General features: G+C 34.2%; 1 protein-coding gene across 1 annotated transcript; it reads left to right on the top strand.

Annotated features, from left to right (window-relative positions):
• Nucleotides 1–11,154: 11,154 nt before the first annotated feature.
• Nucleotides 11,155–12,665, top strand: LOC112026342 (phosphoenolpyruvate carboxylase kinase 1). Its single transcript, XM_024059025.2, has 2 exons — nt 11,155–12,018; nt 12,212–12,665. The coding sequence occupies exons 1-2, from the start codon at nt 11,235–11,237 to the stop codon at nt 12,265–12,267; spliced, it is 840 nt and encodes a 279-aa protein (XP_023914793.1). The 5' UTR covers nt 11,155–11,234; the 3' UTR covers nt 12,268–12,665.
• The last annotated feature ends 6,868 nt before the right edge of the window (nt 12,666–19,533 follow it).

The following is a 19,533-nucleotide window of genomic DNA, read 5'->3' as shown; positions in this document are numbered from 1 at the left end:
ATAGCCTTTTTTTTTTTTTTTTAGGAAAAAATAATATAACCTTGACTGGTTTAAGTTCGCAAAATACCTTGTACTATACTGCAGGAGTGTTGCCCCCGCACTCTCCAATGTCCAACCTAATATTTAACTTGGCAAACCTATTCTAATTAAACACTCATGAACTTATGAGCTTTACTCGGTGTTGTTCTCAAAAACCATACTTGGTTGCCACTCTTTCTCTCTCTTTTATATATATATATATATATATATAGCCTAAAAAATAAAGTAAGATTAACTCTTTTTCGATGAAAAGGTAAATAAGGGTGTCATTTGAGTACGAATTGCCTTTGAATAAAGAAGATATATATATATATATATATATTGTAAGGACCAGATTTGAGTCCTTAGCCTAAAAGACAGATGGACTTTGGCCCAAAAAGCTCAAAACAATGAATTTGTAGAGAGTGGGTTGGAAAACTGAGCTTTTGTGAATCAGATAACAAATAAAGTAGATCTTGATGATAAGAGAATGAAGATAGATAAGTTTAAACTAAAGAAAATTGTTTTCGGCAAAGTCTGAGGAGATCGGTTCTTATATATTTCTTTCAAGTTTGATTACAAAGTCAGTTCTTGATACTTCAATGTTTTTTTCTTAGTTTCTCGATCTCCCTTTCCTCTGGGGTTTCTTACATTATATATCTCCCATTGAATGATCTTAGCCCTCCATTTGTTGATCATTGGACCACGACTTGAGTGCTTGTCCCATCGGATGCCTTCTCTGGCTCCTATGAGTTGGGGTAGCCTAGGCAGCACTGTTCAAGGGTATTCTCCACATAAATGCGGCTAGAAAATAAGTTACAGAGCATTCAACGTGGTGGTAGCAGCTTTTTCTTAGATATTTCCTATCTTCCATTTTTTCAGTACGTTTATAGTGCCCGTCTTTATCAATAGAATCTCCTGGAACGTCACCTTGGATGATAGGAGACACATCTTGATTTTCGTTGCATTTAGCCGAGGGGATATTCCTCCTTGGACAACCTCTCATAGCCATTACGGTTACAGCTTACTTGTGAAGTTCGAAGAATTACGTCTTTCTTGCTATTGATTTATTCTTAGACCATTGTGCCTCCTCGAACAAGGCCCAAGGCCCAAAGGATATTTGGGTCTATGTCCCCACACACACACACACACACACACACACACATATATATATATATATATAATTAATTAATTAACCTAAAAAATAATGTAAGATTAACTTTTTTTTTCGATAAAATAGTAAATAAATCGCCTTTGGGTGGAATTGTTCAATTTGAGTGAACATTAAATCTCTTTACACAATGGCCCCTCTTTGGTTCAAAAAGATATAATTCTTCTCTTTAATTTGTAGGCTTTTCTTTTTCGATTCGATGACTAATATTATAGCTCTCTCCAATCAATTTCTTTAGTCTTTGGGCTATTGGTAACACGTCGAGACCCGAGATGATTCTATAAGACTACAACCACCCAAAGTAAAAAAAATCTAGTAAATTACAAAAAAAAAAAGATTGCCCCAACTGTTGGTGATTGTTATTAATGGAGAAAAAAAAAAAAAAAGGCAACCAGTAACAATAAAAGTTACAATGAGTATAATGACACACACTAATAAAAGTGGTCGGTGTGATTGTCCTTGTTTTGTACCTTCCCTTGTCCGGACACCGCCGTAGCGTATCTTTCAAATAAAAAAGCAAGATCTGCCATTGAAAAAGCATAGCCTTTAAGAAAAAACCAAAGTAGTGCATCCGTTAAAATCCCTCAACTCTTTTGTCCCTACTCACTATCAATTTCATTTTTCTAAAGTTTGTATTTTATATTTTGTTCTTTAAAAAAAAAATTGTTAATTAATTACTATAAAGGATTAAGGATAGATAGATAAATAACTTAGGACCGGTGAGAGAACTTTAGATCCACTTTAAGAGATTAATTTTTTTATTATTATTTTATTTAAATTTCAACTTATATCAATTGCTCTGATAATAACTTTTTATTATCAGATAAAAAAAAAAAAAGCATTTCTTGCAAATTAAGTTAATTCAACAGTTTTAGCATAATTGGCTCCACCACAGAATCACTTCGGCTCAAAATGTCCTAAAGCCACTTTATGGCTGTGGCCATAATAATTGGTTGCACTTGCACTTGCACTTGCACCTGCACTTGCGCTTCACGTAATGTAACATTTCATCAACGAAGAAAATATCTTTGATTTTAGCTTATTCTCCACGGTTCAGCAAAAAAAGCTTATTCTCGACGGTCCACACACCCTCCAACACGCCCTGAATCACAACGCAATATTGTCTTTTGTGTTTGGTGGGTTTTACACAATGCGAAGGAGAATAGAACTCGCACTATCAGCATCTTTATAGCATATTTACAAGGACTTTCTAGAATGTCAATTGATGACAAAATTATAAAAGATTGACATTCCTTATTCCTCTTCAAAACGTAAGAGTAGTTACTTGATTTTAGCTAAGTGATTGTTGAATCACTACCTTGGAAGAAATAGAATAAAATGGATTGATACTGGTGCGGTCTAGCCTCTTATCAAATATCAACTCTGAACCTGAGGATCTTTCCTTTTTTTGATATACGAAATATGGGATTTCACTAAATCAATTCGCAGCAAATCTTGACTCATACCATTCGTATTTACTTCAACAAAAGAAGATAGCCTCTTCGAAGAAGAACTTTTTTGTATTGTTTCCAATTCAACAATAAATGATGTAGAACAGACAGCACATGCCTTCTTGGAGCAGCAAGGGCACAGGAAGTCACAACGCAAGATCAAAGGGGGTGCAGTAGGGCCATCAGAGGTAACAGTGTCGGAATTGCATGAAATTTGGCAGGTTGAAGGAAACGGCGTTCTGATCCAGATTCATGACATGAATGTCGCCAAATTTTAGGCAAATTCCTTCGTTAAGGCCCCGAAAACAATGTTTTGCTATTTATAGTATTATTTGTTTTTCCTTAATAACTTTTAGTTTAAAAGTCAGAATAAGGTCCCGTCTGTTTTGGGACGACCTTAAGGTCAGTAGTTTATGATTCTGCGTTTAACTCAATTTTGTCATTTTTGGTAAAATTCGGTAATTTTGCCACCTAATCGCTTAATTAGTGCGAATTAGGGTTTTAAACATTTTTGCTCAGTATTTATATGTTTTGTAGCCGTCAGAGGCAAATTAGATTATTATCAATAAACACAGACTTTTGTCAAATTTTCTTCTAGTGGATTCCAGTTTTATCTCCTTGTGGATTCAGGAAACCCTCGTGGATTCGAGGTTTGCTACCAGAAACTAACAGTTTAGTTTCTGTTCCATCAAGAGAGCATCGTGTGTGTTTCTCTTCAGGCTTCCGCGACATCAGTAAACAAGTCCAAACTAATTGAATACTTGTTCCATAAATTCCCCGAATTGGTTTGCCATTGCCATAAAGGATATAGTTGACAATTCTAAGTTCCATATTATCCCTTTCGTGCAACAGGTGCTGGGAAAAAAGTGTTACTAAATTTATACCATTTGCTATCTCATATATGATTACGGGTCGAGCCAAAACAAAATACCTTTTCTTGTTAAGTTATGTCATTCATTCTAGTACTTTTCTCCGTCAAATATGTATAATTGCATAGTTTTAATGGGATTCGGTGTATTAGTGTTGTTATTATCGTACCCACATTCAAAGGCAATGCGTAGCATGCTGTATGCACACAGGAAAATTGTAATGTTAATTTTGCCACCCCTAAACAAAACAAACAAGCCCAACACAAGCTTATGATGTTGTTTGTACTCTCTCTTGACTTTCCTCCTGGTTAGTCTATGATTGGGTGGATGTGGGTTTCCAAGATCTAAGACTCATTCTGGTGTCACTATTGAGAGATACAAAACTTACCTTATAATCACAGGTTCACTCAGAGATATGACATTGATTGTGAAAAAAAAGTTCTAAATTTGCATGTCTCTCCTCCATCCATACTCTTTCTAACTATTGCGACCTCTTTGTTGATCCTTTTCCGTGGATGTAAAAAATGTCTTCCTTAATAGTGATCTGAGTGAACAAGTCTAGATTTAATCTCCACCAGGGCTACCTCATTAATTTATAGAATAAGGTTTTGTGTGTGTGTGCGCACGCGCGCGCGCCCTATATGTACTTAAGAATGCTCCTAGAGAATAGTTTGCCAACTCCAACTTCACTATCTTTCTTTGGGGTTACTCTATTAGCACCTGTGGCTTAGCCTTGTTTCTTTGCCACATTAACAGAAACGCAATCCTTATTCTCTTTTATGCGAATAACATGCTCATTGTCGATGAGTCATCACCAAATTAAAGATGATCTACCAATAACTCTAAGGACTTTCTTAGCCGGAACTTTGAGATGCTTGACCTTAGTCTCTCAGCTATTTCCTTGATTTTGCAATCTCTGCCAAGTACACATCTGATTTTCTCTCTCAAGCTAGACTCAAAGAGAACAGGATCATTGAAACATTGATCGAGCCAAATGCTTGTGTTATATTACTAGCTAGTACTATTAAAATAACTTTTTTTTTTTAAAGTAGAAAAAATTATTAAATTAACTTAACTCTCTGTCTATATATTCAGGTCCTCTGTATATACTATTCATTTAGCATATATGCGTGATATACTTTTATTTTATATTTTTTTGAAAACATATACATAGTGATTTTCACATCATCTATAATGGGATTATTTTAGAATTTCAAGGTAGTTTTTTCCTCTCTTCAACGAGGATATATGTTATGTCAAACCTGTTTCGGCAATTCTTTCCTCTCATACACGTCTTCAACTGGAGCTCCTTTCAACATCTGAAAAGGGATGGCAACAAAGCTGCCCATGAGTTTGCTAGAGAAGCAAAACTCTCTAGCCAATCCCACTTATGGAAGGGGGTCTCGCCTTCTTTCATTCAACAGATTCTCAGTGATGACTTATTGTAATTCTTGTTTATTTAGTTCTGTTGTAATCCAATTTCAGATTAATGAAATCACCATATTTCCCTATCAAAAAAATAAATAAAAAATAAACATACATAACATAGTTTTACAGTCCAGAAAATAAATTTCACTGAAGCTAACGAAGCATGTTTGAGAAAGACAATCTATTGGATGAGGGGTCACAAATTTCATTAAGCCTTAGTTCCAAAGGGGATCATTGGCAATGCTAAAATGCCCCTTTTTTTTTTCTCACAACTTGGTGGATATATGGTCCTCTGGACCAAACTACAGCCTGGATTTGCCTCTCTGTGGTTGCCCTTGTTTTGTACCTCCCCTTATCTGGATGCCGTGGCATAAGCCTCATATCCAAAAAAATATCGCTATAAATAATCATACAAATTTTCACGTAATATTTCATAATTATCGTATAAGCAACTAGTTAATAGTAAATAATAAAGTGATATATTAGCAATAAGCCAATAAGTTTATTTAAAAATCAATAAAACATATCACATGCACTCAACTATTATTATTAAAAGAATATTATCAAAATTGTCCCCTCAAAAAAATGCATAAGATTTGCCTCAACGCCTTTTAACCTTTTGCCTCCTCCAAAAGCCAAGAAAAACAGTGCCTCTAACGTGTATTCTGTTTTTTCCGCTAAAAGCTTGCGAAATTGATTTTTATTTTATAGAATTTGTTTGAATACCATTTATCTAAAAACTGAAAGCAGTATAACAAAATAATTTTTAAATGTGTGAATAATGTCGTAAGACCAAGTTTTAAAGTTATTTTTACTGAAAAAATTACTTACGAATTCTGTGAACAGTGCACAAGACTTACTGTTTAAACGCCAAATGCAAAAACGCCAAACACCATACGCAATCCAAACTCAACCATAGTATAGTTTTTGATTGTTTGTTCTTGTCTGAGAAAAGGTTACCCACTTCCATCACTGTACTCAGCAGTCAGCTCCAAAATAAGAAGTATTTATTTCAAATTTATGAAATTATCCTCAAACTATGTGGTTTGTCCTCTCTATTAATACCTACCTTTACCATTTTGCTTTCATTTTCATTTTTTTTTTTTTGGTACGTAAAAACACTGCTTCGCTTGGATTGGAGGTTTATCCTATACGGCTATACTATATTTTTCTTAAAAGGAAAAAAGAAAAAGAAAAAGAAATGCTAGAATCATTTCATGAGCACTTCATAACAAGGATTGTAACCCAAATGGTTCATGACCTGAATCACACGGCAAATGATGTTTGGGTTTAGTGGGTTTTCGATGCAGCGGAGTGCTGGAATTGCCCCCAGATTAGTATCACTATCTGCATTTGGATGTGACATCATTACAATGTGGTTTTTAAAGTAGACGCACTTTTTGAAATAGCATATTTAAACAGGCTAAAAAATTATCAACAAATCTAATAACTCTCCAGCCAAAAACAATCTAAACAGTAAAACCTAATAAGAGTCTTTATTATATATATACACATCAATAAGGATATGAAATACGTTATTTTCCTCAAAAAAAAAAAAAAGAAAAAAAAAGAAAGAAAGAAAGACAAACGTTATTATTCATTGTATCTTTCCTCTTGTACACCACTAATGTGATAGGGGCCAATATCCATCCGAAGCTGCTGTCATTTCACATTTGTTGGGGCTTGATTTATTGCAAGTTCCTCAATCCTCGTGATTGTTTCGACAAGAGAGAATTATAGGTTGTTTGCAATTAAGATAAGTTTCTATATATCTTACTCTCTTTATATATTGCTTCACACCTTCATATGGTGTTGCTTAAAATATTTACTGGCATGAATTCACTGTTGATTATACTGAATTGGGCATTGAAGAATATATATTCATTCCATCTTGCTAAATATTTAGCCTTGCTGAACGTATTTCTTCACCTTAATTTCTCATGCTTCATAACCTTAATTACTTAAACATGAAAAAATTCTTTTTCTTTTTAATTTGCTGTCTCCATCACTCATTATACTATCTTTTTTCGCCTAAGAGAAAACACAACGGTCGTAGTCAATGAATAATCCATTGGCGTGAGTCCTAGACTCAACTATTCCAAAAGAACCTAAGCCTAATTGTTAAATTATAAAAATGCACACATGTCATGGCCACAAAAGACCCCAAACAAATGTCTAATTGTTTCTTATTGAGGCAAAGATTGACGTTAATTCTTTGTCCATTTTACTTTACTATAATCATTCACATCAATTCGTGCAAAAAATTTTGTTTATTTTATTATAAGAACCTTTTATCTATTTATTTTTTTACCAAACCAATTTTCTAAAACACTACCATCAAATTATATTTTATAAACTCTATTAATTAAAATATCAAATTTTCATTTTTTAAATTATTTCTCTTTCTTCACACACTGTAACTACCATTTACTTTCTTTTGTCATTTTTGAAATATGTAAAGAAATAATAAAAAACTAATATGCACATGAATAGTGCCGGTGCAAATTTTTATAAGGATAAATTTCACAAACCTACCCTGAGGTTTGTGATAATACCAATTTAGTACTTAAAAAACAACTTTATCCCTAACTTTTTTTTTTCTCTCTTCTTTCCCTTTCTCTCTTTTGTCTCTGTTCCTTTTCCCCTCTCTTAAACTCTCTTCTCTAAGTTCTCTCTCAGATCTCTCACTCTCTAAACACTAAACCCAAATCAGTAAATACCCATTTCAAAAACCAATCTTTTTTGTCTTCTTCTTGCTTGCCGAAAATCACAATTGACTGGTTGGTGGTGTTGGAGAGAGATGGTGGTAGGCTTAAGGAGGTTGAAACCAATCTTCTTTGTCTTCTTCTCGCTCTGTGGAGATCATGATCACTAGCTGATGGTGTCAGAGAGAGATGCTGGCAGGCTTAGCGAGGTTAGGTCTAGGAAATTGCGCCATGGCCAGAGTGTGGCAGTCAGGGATGTGGTGGTCAACATTGTTGAGGACAAAACTGTAATTTTACATAATGAAGATGGTTTTGATCTTGCTAGCTTGCTCTAGATATGTCTCTAGGGTTGTGTCAAGACTCAAGACTCAAGTTTCAAGGCTTGATCTTTGGGAGACAAAGAAGTTTCTTTTGAGGATCCTTTCGATTGTTGACCACTTTTATATTGTCAAATTTCTTTGCTTCCTAAGTCATATTTGGTTTGTTAGTATTTATTAGATGAAATTGCCATTTATATCCTTTGAGAAAATTTTGGTTTTATCCTTTAAACTTTGCTGGGCTGTGGGCTTTGCCAGTTAGAGAGAGAGAGAGATATCTGAAAGAGAACTCAGAAAAAAGAGTTTAAGAGAGGAGGAAATGAAGAGAGACAGAAAAGAGAAAGGGAAAGAAGAGGAAAAAAAAAAAGTTAGGGATAAAGTTGTCTTTTGAAGACTAAATTGGTAGGTTTTAGAATATTTTGGACCTAATTGGTATTATCACAAATCTCAGGGTAAGTTTGTGAAATTTACCATTTTTATAATTATTGTAACTTTGGATGAGTTTTGCACAATTTTACATTAGCTAATATGGGTGGTTTTTGGGGTTGCTTGGGCAAATTTTTTTCCTTATGTTATTTTGCACAAACTGATGCAAGTTCTCTAAGAAATTAGTGAAAATAATGTGACGAACAAAGAAAAATGGTAATTCTACGTATGAGGGACAAAGTTTGACTCCAAATATGTTTGAAGCTATTTTTCCAACAATTATGTGGATTATAAGATAATTAATGTGAAATATTTAAACAATTCAATTGACTTATTAAAAAAGTCATGGGCATAAAACTATATATGGACGGTCTCTTTAATTGTCACATAATAGGTTGGAATAAGATAGTTTCATGCATATTTGGAGCCAAACTTTTTCCTTCTCCAAGTGCCTAAATGTATCTCTATCACTTTTTGTTAATTCATATCTACTCCAAAATATTATGTGGTAAGTTAGTATATTTCTACCATATTTTCTATTGTTCTATATTTTCTTCTTTATATATATATTACTTAAATAATGTCTTATTTATTTATTTTATTTTTTATATTTATAATGCTTAAATAATGTCTTGCACATATTAGTTGGGAAATATACCATTTATGAAGTATACACAATATTTGTATCCATATTTACTCCAAAATATTATTTGGTAACTAAGTAGTATATTTCTATGATGTTTCCTACCGTTATACATTTCCTTCTTAATTTATACTTCTTCCTTCTCAATTTGTTTGTCATTTATACCATTTTGAGATGAGTCCAAATCTTTTGTCTCACTCTTCTTGCTCCATTATATACTCTACAAATAAAAACATGCCACATGTCCATTTATTTTATTAAATGCTAAATTTATACCTTCTATTATTTCAATTACCTAAATATGATGAGTTATTTATTTATTTATTTTAGAAAATTGAAATAATAGAAGTCATAAATTTAGCATTTAATAAAATAGATGGACATGTGACATGTTTTTATTTGTGGAGTATATAGTGGAGCAGGAAGAGTGGGATAGAAGATTTGGACTCTTTTGAGATGTCCCAAAATATTGTCCTATTTCTAAAATTAAAAACCAATAATTTACTAATGCTCTTATTATGCCCCTACTTTATTTCCAAAACCATTTTTGATAAATTTATTTAAGGGTAGTTTTGGAAGCTTATAAATTTTTATACAATGGACAATGCAATAAATGATATTCCCTTAAAAAGTTAGATTTTTGAAATAGGATAAACAAATTAGGATAGAGGGAATATTAGTCAACAACTTGTGCAATGCATGTAAAAATTTAATAAAATATGATTTTATCTATATATATAAAAAAAATTCTTTTATTTTGTATATAAATATGAAATTTGACAATTCATATCAATTGGGAAATACAGCATTTATGAAGTATGCAAAATTAAAGTTATTTTTTACAATAAAATTTATGCATTACAATAAGTTTGAGTGTAAGACACTTGAGAATAAATTATTCCATACATTCAATGTGCTACACCCTTCTCTAATATAAATGAGTTTTATGTGCAAGACCCACACTTAAGGTCCACTTTTCTACAAGAGGAAGGTGTGATGCATTGGGTATGCTAAATAATTTCACTCATTTAAGTGATGGGACAACAAACAAAACAAAGTTATTATTATGACAAATATATTTGAGAAAATTATATTTTATTTCATATGATTTGGAAGTGTAAAAAATCATGTAATTTGTTATTTTTTTAAATATCAAATTTGATTTGTTACTCTTAAAATAATATGATTTAATTTGTTAATTTTTAAGACCTCATGGTTTAATTATCAAGAGCTTCCTAGCCATAATCTTATTTATTTTCGATAACAAGGATAAACGGCAGAATCCGGCCTTATATTTATCTAAGGGTCATGCTAACGAGTGCGTTTAGGGCACTCATTAATAATCTATTTCAGGAAAATTTAGATACTACTTTTATGGGAAATGAAAAAAGCTGTTAAAATATTAATTACTTTTTTTTCATTCCCTATAAAAACTTTCTTTAAATAGATTATTAATGAGTGCCCTAAAGGCACTCGTTAGCATTTCTCTTTATCCAATTCTGATATGAGTAAAAAAGGGGAATGGAATAAGTGGGGCCAGACGTAGGGCCCAGGCTATTAGCAACAAAAATCAAGTAGTCACCCGCGAAAAAGAAATAAAGGCTATTGACGCATTAAATGATACAATTTTGTGTTACGACTCAAATATGTGATGAGTTGTAATTAGTGAAAAATATGTCCTCACACGATTTAATATCACTATTTTATTAATTATAACTTGCCACGTATAAATTGTATGAAATTGTGCCATTATACGAGGTGATAGCAAAAAGGCCCGAAGCGTATTACCAAAAAATTAATGAATGTCACTAACTGAAATCAGTTGCGTGTTTGGTAATTACCTACAAAAGCATGGGCAAACGCAAAAAACACGACTATCTCAAAAAGCAAACAACTCCTACTCCTAGCCCCGTACGGTACGATACCTGGTATTGAAAATTTTTCCTTTCCCCACCCAATAGGTACGGAATCCAAACCGAATTCAACGAAAAGGGTACTACCGTAATTTAGTAAAACTCCCCTACCTGTCTCCCATCACAGGATCTACAGCCCTTTCGATTCGACACGTGGCAACCGACTATTAGTTCATCGTACTATATACGAATATTCCTTCACAACATTCCGGAACCCTTTGTTAAAACCCCCTCACAAAATTTCTTTACTCTTCGTAAATCTCAAAAAACACACCCACCCACAACTAGTACTAATGAGCGAAGCACTACACAGGAATTACCAGGTAAGCGAAGAGATCGGACGGGGACGATTCGGCGTCGTTTTCCGCTGCCTCTCACCTGTTAACGGCGTCTACTACGCCGTCAAGTCGATCGAGAAGAGTCTAGTCTCGGCCGACTCACTCGACGCCCAATGCTTGTTAACGGAGCCCAAGATCCTTCACCTGTTGTCTCCGCATCCAAACATCATTAACCTCCACGACCTGTACGAGGACGAAACGCACCTTCACATGGTTATCGATCTTTGTTCTTCGTCCGATCTTCACCACCGAGTCGTGACTCGCCGAGTTATTCCTGAGCCCGAGTCGGCTTCCATTATGTGTCAGCTCGTTCAAGCTCTGGCCCACTGTCACAGTCTCGGCGTGGCCCACCGTGATATAAAACCTGATAACATACTATTCGACGATCGGAACCGACTTAAACTCGCGGATTTCGGATCCGCCGAGTTTTTCAAGGAGGGGCAGCTCATGAGCGGTGTGGTCGGTACGCCGTATTACGTGGCGCCTGAGGTTTTGGCCGGGAGGGATTACTGTGAGAAAGTCGATGTGTGGAGTGCTGGTGTCGTTTTGTACATTATGCTTGCTGGGTTTCCGCCGTTTTATGGGGACTCGGCGGTGGAGATATTCGAAGCTGTGCTCAGGGCTAATCTGAGATTTCCGGCTCGGGTTTTCGGGTCGGTTTCCTCTGCGGCTAAGGATTTGCTCCGACGGATGCTCTGTAAGGATGTTTCTAGAAGATTCTCGACCGAACAAGTTCTGAGTAAGTGTCTTGTCAAATTTCTTTGCAGCCAAACAGGCCTTTTAAAAAAAAAAAAAATTTATCGTTATAAAAATTGTAATTAGTGATAAAGTAATTAATATATATCAACTGAAACGAGAGAAATTAGTGCTCCAAATTAGGAACCGTTAAGATTATGGTTTAGATATTAACGATTGATTTTTTGTGTTTGCAGGACACCCATGGATAACAAGTGGAGGAGGTGCGAGAACAGTGGCTGATCTAACTTGATGGAGCACTGAAGAAGAAGAAATTAATATGAACGAAGCATAATTAGAGATATGTAATACAAAGTTTTTGTAAAAAGTGTGCGCCACAACAACAAGTACTAGTACAAAGCGGTGAAAACACTGGTGTATATGTGATCGAAGCTCTTTGTAAATATTTTTTTCTTTATTTTAATGAAGAAATATAGGCAAAAACAGAGTGAGAGTGAGAGTGAGAGTGAGGGTGACTTTGAGTTTGAGAATTAGAGCTTTATGCTATGGAATGCATTTAAGTCTCTCTGGAGTGTGTTTTTTTTTTTTTTTTAAATTTGCTCCATCCCCTTGTTCTTGTGAAGATAGAAGGGGATTAATATGTTCGATTATGTTAATATAATATGAATATGTGATGAAAGTTTCTTATGACCCTGTTTGTTAATTTGTTTGCTGATTAGTTACAGTTAATCTTGTTTTATCCTTTATTAATTGATTGATTGATTTTTTTAATCAAAATCCTACCTGCTCATCCTAATTTGGTTCTAATCATCTTTGTTTTTAGCCGCGTACTTAAAAAATAAAAAATAAAAAATGTGTTTGCAGGACACCCATGGATAACAAGTGGAGGAGGTGCGAGAACAGTGGCTGATCTAACTTGATGGAGCACTGAAGAAGAAGAAATTAATATGAACGAAGCATAATTAGAGATATGTAATACAAAGTTTTTGTAAAAAGTGTGCGCCACAACAACAAGTACTAGTACAAAGCGGTGAAAACACTGGTGTATATGTGATCGAAGCTCTTTGTAAATATTTTTTTCTTTATTTTAATGAAGAAATATAGGCAAAAACAGAGTGAGAGTGAGAGTGAGAGTGAGGGTGACTTTGAGTTTGAGAATTAGAGCTTTATGCTATGGAATGCATTTAAGTCTCTCTGGAGTGTGTTTTTTTTTTTTTTTTTTTTAAATTTGCTCCATCCCCTTGTTCTTGTGAAGATAGAAGGGGATTAATATGTTCGATTATGTTAATATAATATGAATATGTGATGAAAGTTTCTTATGACCCTGTTTGTTAATTTGTTTGCTGATTAGTTACAGTTAATCTTGTTTTATCCTTTATTAATTGATTGATTGATTTTTTTAATCAAAATCCTACCTGCTCATCCTAATTTGGTTCTAATCATCTTTGTTTTTAGCCGCGTACTTAAAAAATAAAAAATAAAAAACTTTTGAGCAAACCGTACTTATATAATATATATATATCCGGATGAAAGAAAAAGAGTGTGACCACCGGATTAGGGTTTGTTATCAAAATTAAGATAAGGGCATCGCAGTTCGCGCCCCACATGGGCTGCAGAATAGTACTGGTACTCTAGTCAGTTAGACTAGACTGCGATAACCAACGTGTCAAACAAATTCTGAATACAGATAAGCCACGCCACTCATCCCGGAGCTCAAGTTAGTTTTTGTTTAGGAAATTTTATTTTCATTTAAAAACAAGTTAAATAAAAATATAATTGTAATTAGAATTTTTTTTTTCAAGAAATTGTAGAATGTAGATAAGCTAAATATTGGCATATCAATTTTTTTTTTTGGAATCCATATGACGGGATTTATAAAAGAGAAATAGTGTCAAAAAAAAGAGTAATGTTATAAATATAATTTTTTTTTTTTTTATAAATTATTAATGTGGTGAATAATTTTTGATAAATGAAAAAGTGATATTAATAATAAGTTTAGATGAAAACTATATGAAGTTGATCATATCAACAATTTATAAAAATATTGTAAAATAATTTGTGATTGTAACTTACTCATTTACAAACTATATTTTACAACTTGTAACAAGCTTATTATATCATTGAGTTTGGGGTTGACTAAATAATGATTTGTAATTAAATTTTTTTTGCTAGAAACTAGATTCAAAACAAATCATCAGATTTGTTTTCTTTTTCCAAGTAAATATAGGAATTAGTTAGTTCAAAATTTTTCACAGTAAATAAGATTAGATAAATGTTGTTGTTTCCTCAACTTTTTAGTCCTTTACTTATAAGACACAAAAGATAAATAAAAAAGGAAAAGGATTCATTCAAGTCCTATTTGATTTCTTTTTTAACAGTCCCACTTGAGGTTTTGCTTTAGTTCTTTAGGTGGGACCCCACAGCCCCACTTCTTCGATGCATGTTGTTGTCAGTGTTTTCGTAATCGAAACATTACAGTTAAAGCGATTCGAAACATTATTATGTGGCCCGACAAGGTCGCTAATTGAACTACGCAAATACGACAAAAATTTCCATGCTAAAGCGATTTTCCCAAGTTAAATTCCTATAGAATTAGGGGAAACATATAAATTTTAATTGGATGATTTGGCGAGATTTAATAAATTTAAACACGAAAAAAAAAAAAAAAAAAAAAAAGAGAGAGAGAAAAATGAAATCTTATCTCTAAAATTTGTGAAGAAAAGAGATCAAATAAACTAAGGAGTTGGTTGATACGAGATACAATTATAAAACGAGAAAGTTAGGCAAATTTAAATAATTTTTTTTAAAAAAAAAGGTACATACCTTTATAGTGACGTGGTCAAGTCCCATTTCGTGACTTGCCAACAGAAATATCCGTGGCAATGTGCCATTGGGTGGAGAGGTGTGGTTGGTTTGAGGTTCAAAATTCAATGTTCTGCCTAAAACTGCGTATTCGTTACAATCAGAGATGACTCAATACTTTGAAAAGGGGTCTTCGGTCTTCCCCAATTGACACACACAATATGGAAATGTTCCGTGGCACAAATCTCTTCCCCAACGTGTTAGATGCATTTTTCGCATTGAAATTTGGAAGAGAGTCAAGCTGTCTCGCTCTCGCGAAGAAGAATATTCCTTCGGAAGTTTTTTTTTTTTTTTTTTTTTTTAATTTATTTATTTTTTATTTTTATAGAAGAAATTCTAATTATATATGGTTATAGGCCATGTGGCTAATCTATTGTTTGAATTTAAATTCCTAAATATTACTATATGGTTATTCTTTTTCTTTTGTGATTTTTTTTTAATATATATATATATATATCTTTTATGACTTGAGATAAAAGCATGAGTTGATTTTTTTATTTTTTAGTTATGATATGATTTGAGATAAGGGTATTATTTGATTTTTATTTTATAGTTATGATATGATTTGAATTAATAGCATTGGTAGAGTGATTAGTGTTCTTATGATAACGTCAAGACTTTAATTGATTTTTTATATAGGTTAAATTTAAATTTAGATCTTTTATTTGACGATAAATAGTAGTTGAACTAAAGAAAACTCACTTAAAGTTTGGTTATTAGTGAGGTATACAGTTGTAATTTTTATAATTTAATATTTCTCTAGATTAGATATAGTTCTTTTGTGATTTTTTTTTCTATATATATATATATATATATGTGGAGGGGAAAAGCCCAACCTTACGTAGTGGGCCTAGGGCCCTATTTGAAGATTACTGTGTATTCGAAGAGAAGGAATCGGTTGAGATGGAGTCCATCTAGAAGAAAGATACCTGGAAATGGAGGAGGAGTACAATCCGAAGAGGTCACCAGTGGTCCGAAGAGGTCTTACTCCTCAGATACGAATAGTCTTGATCAATCAAAGTGGAAGGTCCGAATGATCTTCCTAGCAACCCCAATGATAAAGATAAGTTCTAGGTATGTTTGGAGACGATAAGAACAAAGAAATATCTAAAGAAAAAGCTGCTACTACCGTATTAAATGCACTGCAGCAACTTTTCTGGCTGCATTTATGTGGAGAAGACCCCTGAACAGTGTAATCTCAGCTACCGCCACTCACAAAGAGCTAAAGAAGATACATGACGTGACATATACTCAAGTAGGTACACAGATGAAGAACAAGTGAACGATGGGGATGATGGGGAAGGATGCTATATAAAGAAGAAGGACTCCTGATAAAGAGGAGAGGAAGAAAGACGATAGAAAAGAAAAGAAAGGTTTTACTGTAGCTCTAAGAATTGTAATCACTATTCAATTTATCATAAACCTCTTCGGACTTCAATTCATTTCGTCTTTACGTATATCTTTCTGCTGGTTTATACTTGGAGGTTGTAATCAATCGTTATTAATTCCATAATCAACCTAGCTCTATCACCCACGCTCTACAAATTTATTATTTTGGGCTTGGGCCACAAATCTTAACCCCACAATATATATATATATATATCTCTTTTATGATTTGAGATAAAAGTATGAGTTGATTTTTTTATTTTTTAGTTATGATATGATTTGAGATAAGGGTATTATTTTATTTTTATTTTATAGTTGTGATATGATTTGAATTAATAGCATTGGCAGAGTGATTAGTGTTCTTATGATAACGTCAAGACTTTAATTGATTTTTTATATAGGTTAAATTTAAATTTAGATCTCTTATTTGATGATAAATAATAGTTGAACTAAAGAAAACTCACTTAAAGTTTGGTTATTAGTGAGGTATATAGTTGTAATTTTTATAATTTAATATTTCTCTAGATTAGATATAGTTTAATTAGATATAGTTTTTCTTTTATTTCTTTTCATAGTATAACTTTGCGATGTAATCGTGCTGCATTAGCATTAATTAGTGCTGCAAAAGAGAATGAGGATGTCATTGTTTGGTTAGAAGAATGCACTTCTCCATTGTACAAAGTGATTTAATTGAATAAAGTTTACAATTGTTTTCTCTCAAAAAAATATTTCTCTAGATTAGGGGATAAGTTAGGTACTCTATTCATCATACATTGTACATGCCATGATCCACATGTCTCTGCCCATGCCAGGAACAATAAATGGTCCTTGGCCATGTTCATGAATAAGCAACAAAATGACCCTTCGAGTCATCATAAAACTAAGCTAACTACACACATCATCCATTTGCTTGTTTTCTTTTGTGGGTCGATATCATTTCAATGGCCTAACTGTGAAGAAATTCTAATATTATTTTTTTTTTTCGTTTTCATTTATCAATTAATTATGATGGTGAACTCAAAATTGAATCAACTTCAATTCGTCCGTGAGAGTCGTCCAGGTTAGGAAGATAAGAATGGTCATCCTTAGTAGGATGGTCATCCATAGGCATGAGGGTCGTTTATCAAGAAAGCGCCTGGACGACCCCCAATACTTGGGAAATTTCCAGAAGGATTTATCTACAAAAGCTAGCGAATCGAACCAAGTGTATTAGTTTGGAACATGAGCAAGATCCTGGTTCATCACTATAACTTCCTACTAAGTACTTCACTTCCAATGATAGTTGTAGAAGATAAGATTGAACACTTTAACTCCTATAGTAGTTGTGGAAGTTAAGTTTGAACCTTCTAACTTTCTCAAATATTGGGGAAGCTACGAGACAAGTAACCACTCCAAAGCACACTATATAAGCACTCATCCACATCTAATGGAAGTAAGTTCTTACTACTCCCAAAGTTGGAATTCTAACGTTCTAGAGAAAAAACTAATTTAAGCGTCAAAGGGTTCTTGGATGGTTCATCTCGGTCACCTTTGATTTTATGTCTTTTTCTTTTCAAGCCTCCCAAATAATCACTAGTTCATTGAAGCCCGAAGCATTCAACCTACTGATTTTCTTTGCATCATCAGTTGGCGTTGTCTGTGGGAAAGATTAAATTTGCGTTTTGCAATTTATTTTTCTTTAACAAAAGGCTGCATTGTTCGAACAAGATCAATGGCCACTAGTCCATGCCACCAGGAGAGTGGGAATGCTTCTAGTCATCCTAACTGTGATCATCAATCAACACCTGTCACGCAACCACCTTCCATACAACAAGTGCAATCCATAGCGGTCGTCGTGGCCAAATTAACCCGTCAGAATCAAGAGTTGACCAGGGAGATTACTCTAAGAATACAGCGTCAAGAAAGATATATGGAAGGACAAGCCCAGAGTGCCACACTTGGAGAAGGAGATGGATCAAATGAGGAAGACCATGGACGAGATGAGGGAGAACATTAGAAGAGCGAATCTCGTAGATGATTTAGTTCATCGAACTAATTCCCCTTTTGTGGCTTCCTTCAACAGCCATCTCCTGCCTTCTAAGTTCAAGATGCATTCCTTGGACTCGTATAATGGAACGCATGACCTATGTGATCATATCACAACCTTCAAGACTACGAAGCACCTTCAAGGGGTTCCAGACTAGATTATGTGTAGGGCCTTCCCTACCACCCTCAAGGGGCCAGCACGAGTGTGGTTCAGCAAGATACCTCCAAACACTGTGAGTTCTTTCAAAGAATTGAGTAAGTTGTTTGCTAACAATTTTATCGGAGGAGAAAGGCATAAACGCTCCTCGTCCAGCTTGTTAACCATAGAGCAAGGGGAAAATGAAAACTTGCGATCCTTCATTATTCATTTTGACAGGGAAGCCTTGACGGTAAACGAGATGGATGACAAGTTGTTATTGACAGCCTTCCATAATGGAATTAATTCCAATTTATTCATCCATAAACTCTATGAGCAGGAGCCTTAAACCATGGCTGAACTCGTCCATTCAGCCCAAAGCTTTGTGAATGCAGATGATGCAATCATAGCCAAGAAGAGGAAGAAAGCCGAGCGAATGGAAGCAGATCTCCCGCATTATCCAGAACAAGGCCCTTGTCCAAAGAAGGCCTGGACAGGAGAGAAGAAGGATCGAGACAACATGAAGGTAGGTTCATCCTTAAGAAGGAGTTAGAACTACACGCCCTTGAATGCTCCACTTGATCAAGTACTTATGCAAATCAAGGATGACCCATCCTTGAAGTGGCCAGAGAAGATGAAGGGAGATCCTAATAAGCGCAACAAAAACAAATATTGTCGCTTCCATAGAGAGCATGGGCATGACATAGACAAGTGCTATGATTTAAAGTAGCAGATAGAGAATCTTATCAGATAGGGAAAGTTGAGACATTTTGTTGGAAGAGATCATAAAAACGAGAAGTTGAAAGGAAATGTAGAAGAGTCATTACGGCCCCCACTTGGGGAAATAAAGGTTATTATAGGAGGTACTTCAACAGGGCGATCTTCCAAGTCAAGAAAGACGTATCTCAAGGTGGTACAAAACGTCCAACTCTCTAGACAATCACCAAGGACAAAGGGGACAGACGAGCCAACCATTACGTTCATGGACAAGGATGCTGAAAGAATCCATCACCCACATGACGATGCAATCTTCATCACTTTACTCATCACAGATTATACAACTGGAAAGGTGCTGGTGGATAATGGAAGTTCAGTAGACATCTTGTATTACCCCACCTTCCAATAAATAAGGCTCGGATGAGATCAACT

The sequence above is a fragment of the Quercus suber genome, unplaced genomic scaffold, assembly GCF_002906115.3.
Source record: "Quercus suber isolate HL8 unplaced genomic scaffold, Cork oak 2.0 scaffold_61, whole genome shotgun sequence".
NCBI lineage: Eukaryota > Viridiplantae > Streptophyta > Magnoliopsida > Fagales > Fagaceae > Quercus > Quercus suber.
Note: the sequence above shows the minus strand (reverse complement) of the source record. Positions and strands in the feature narration are given on the sequence as shown.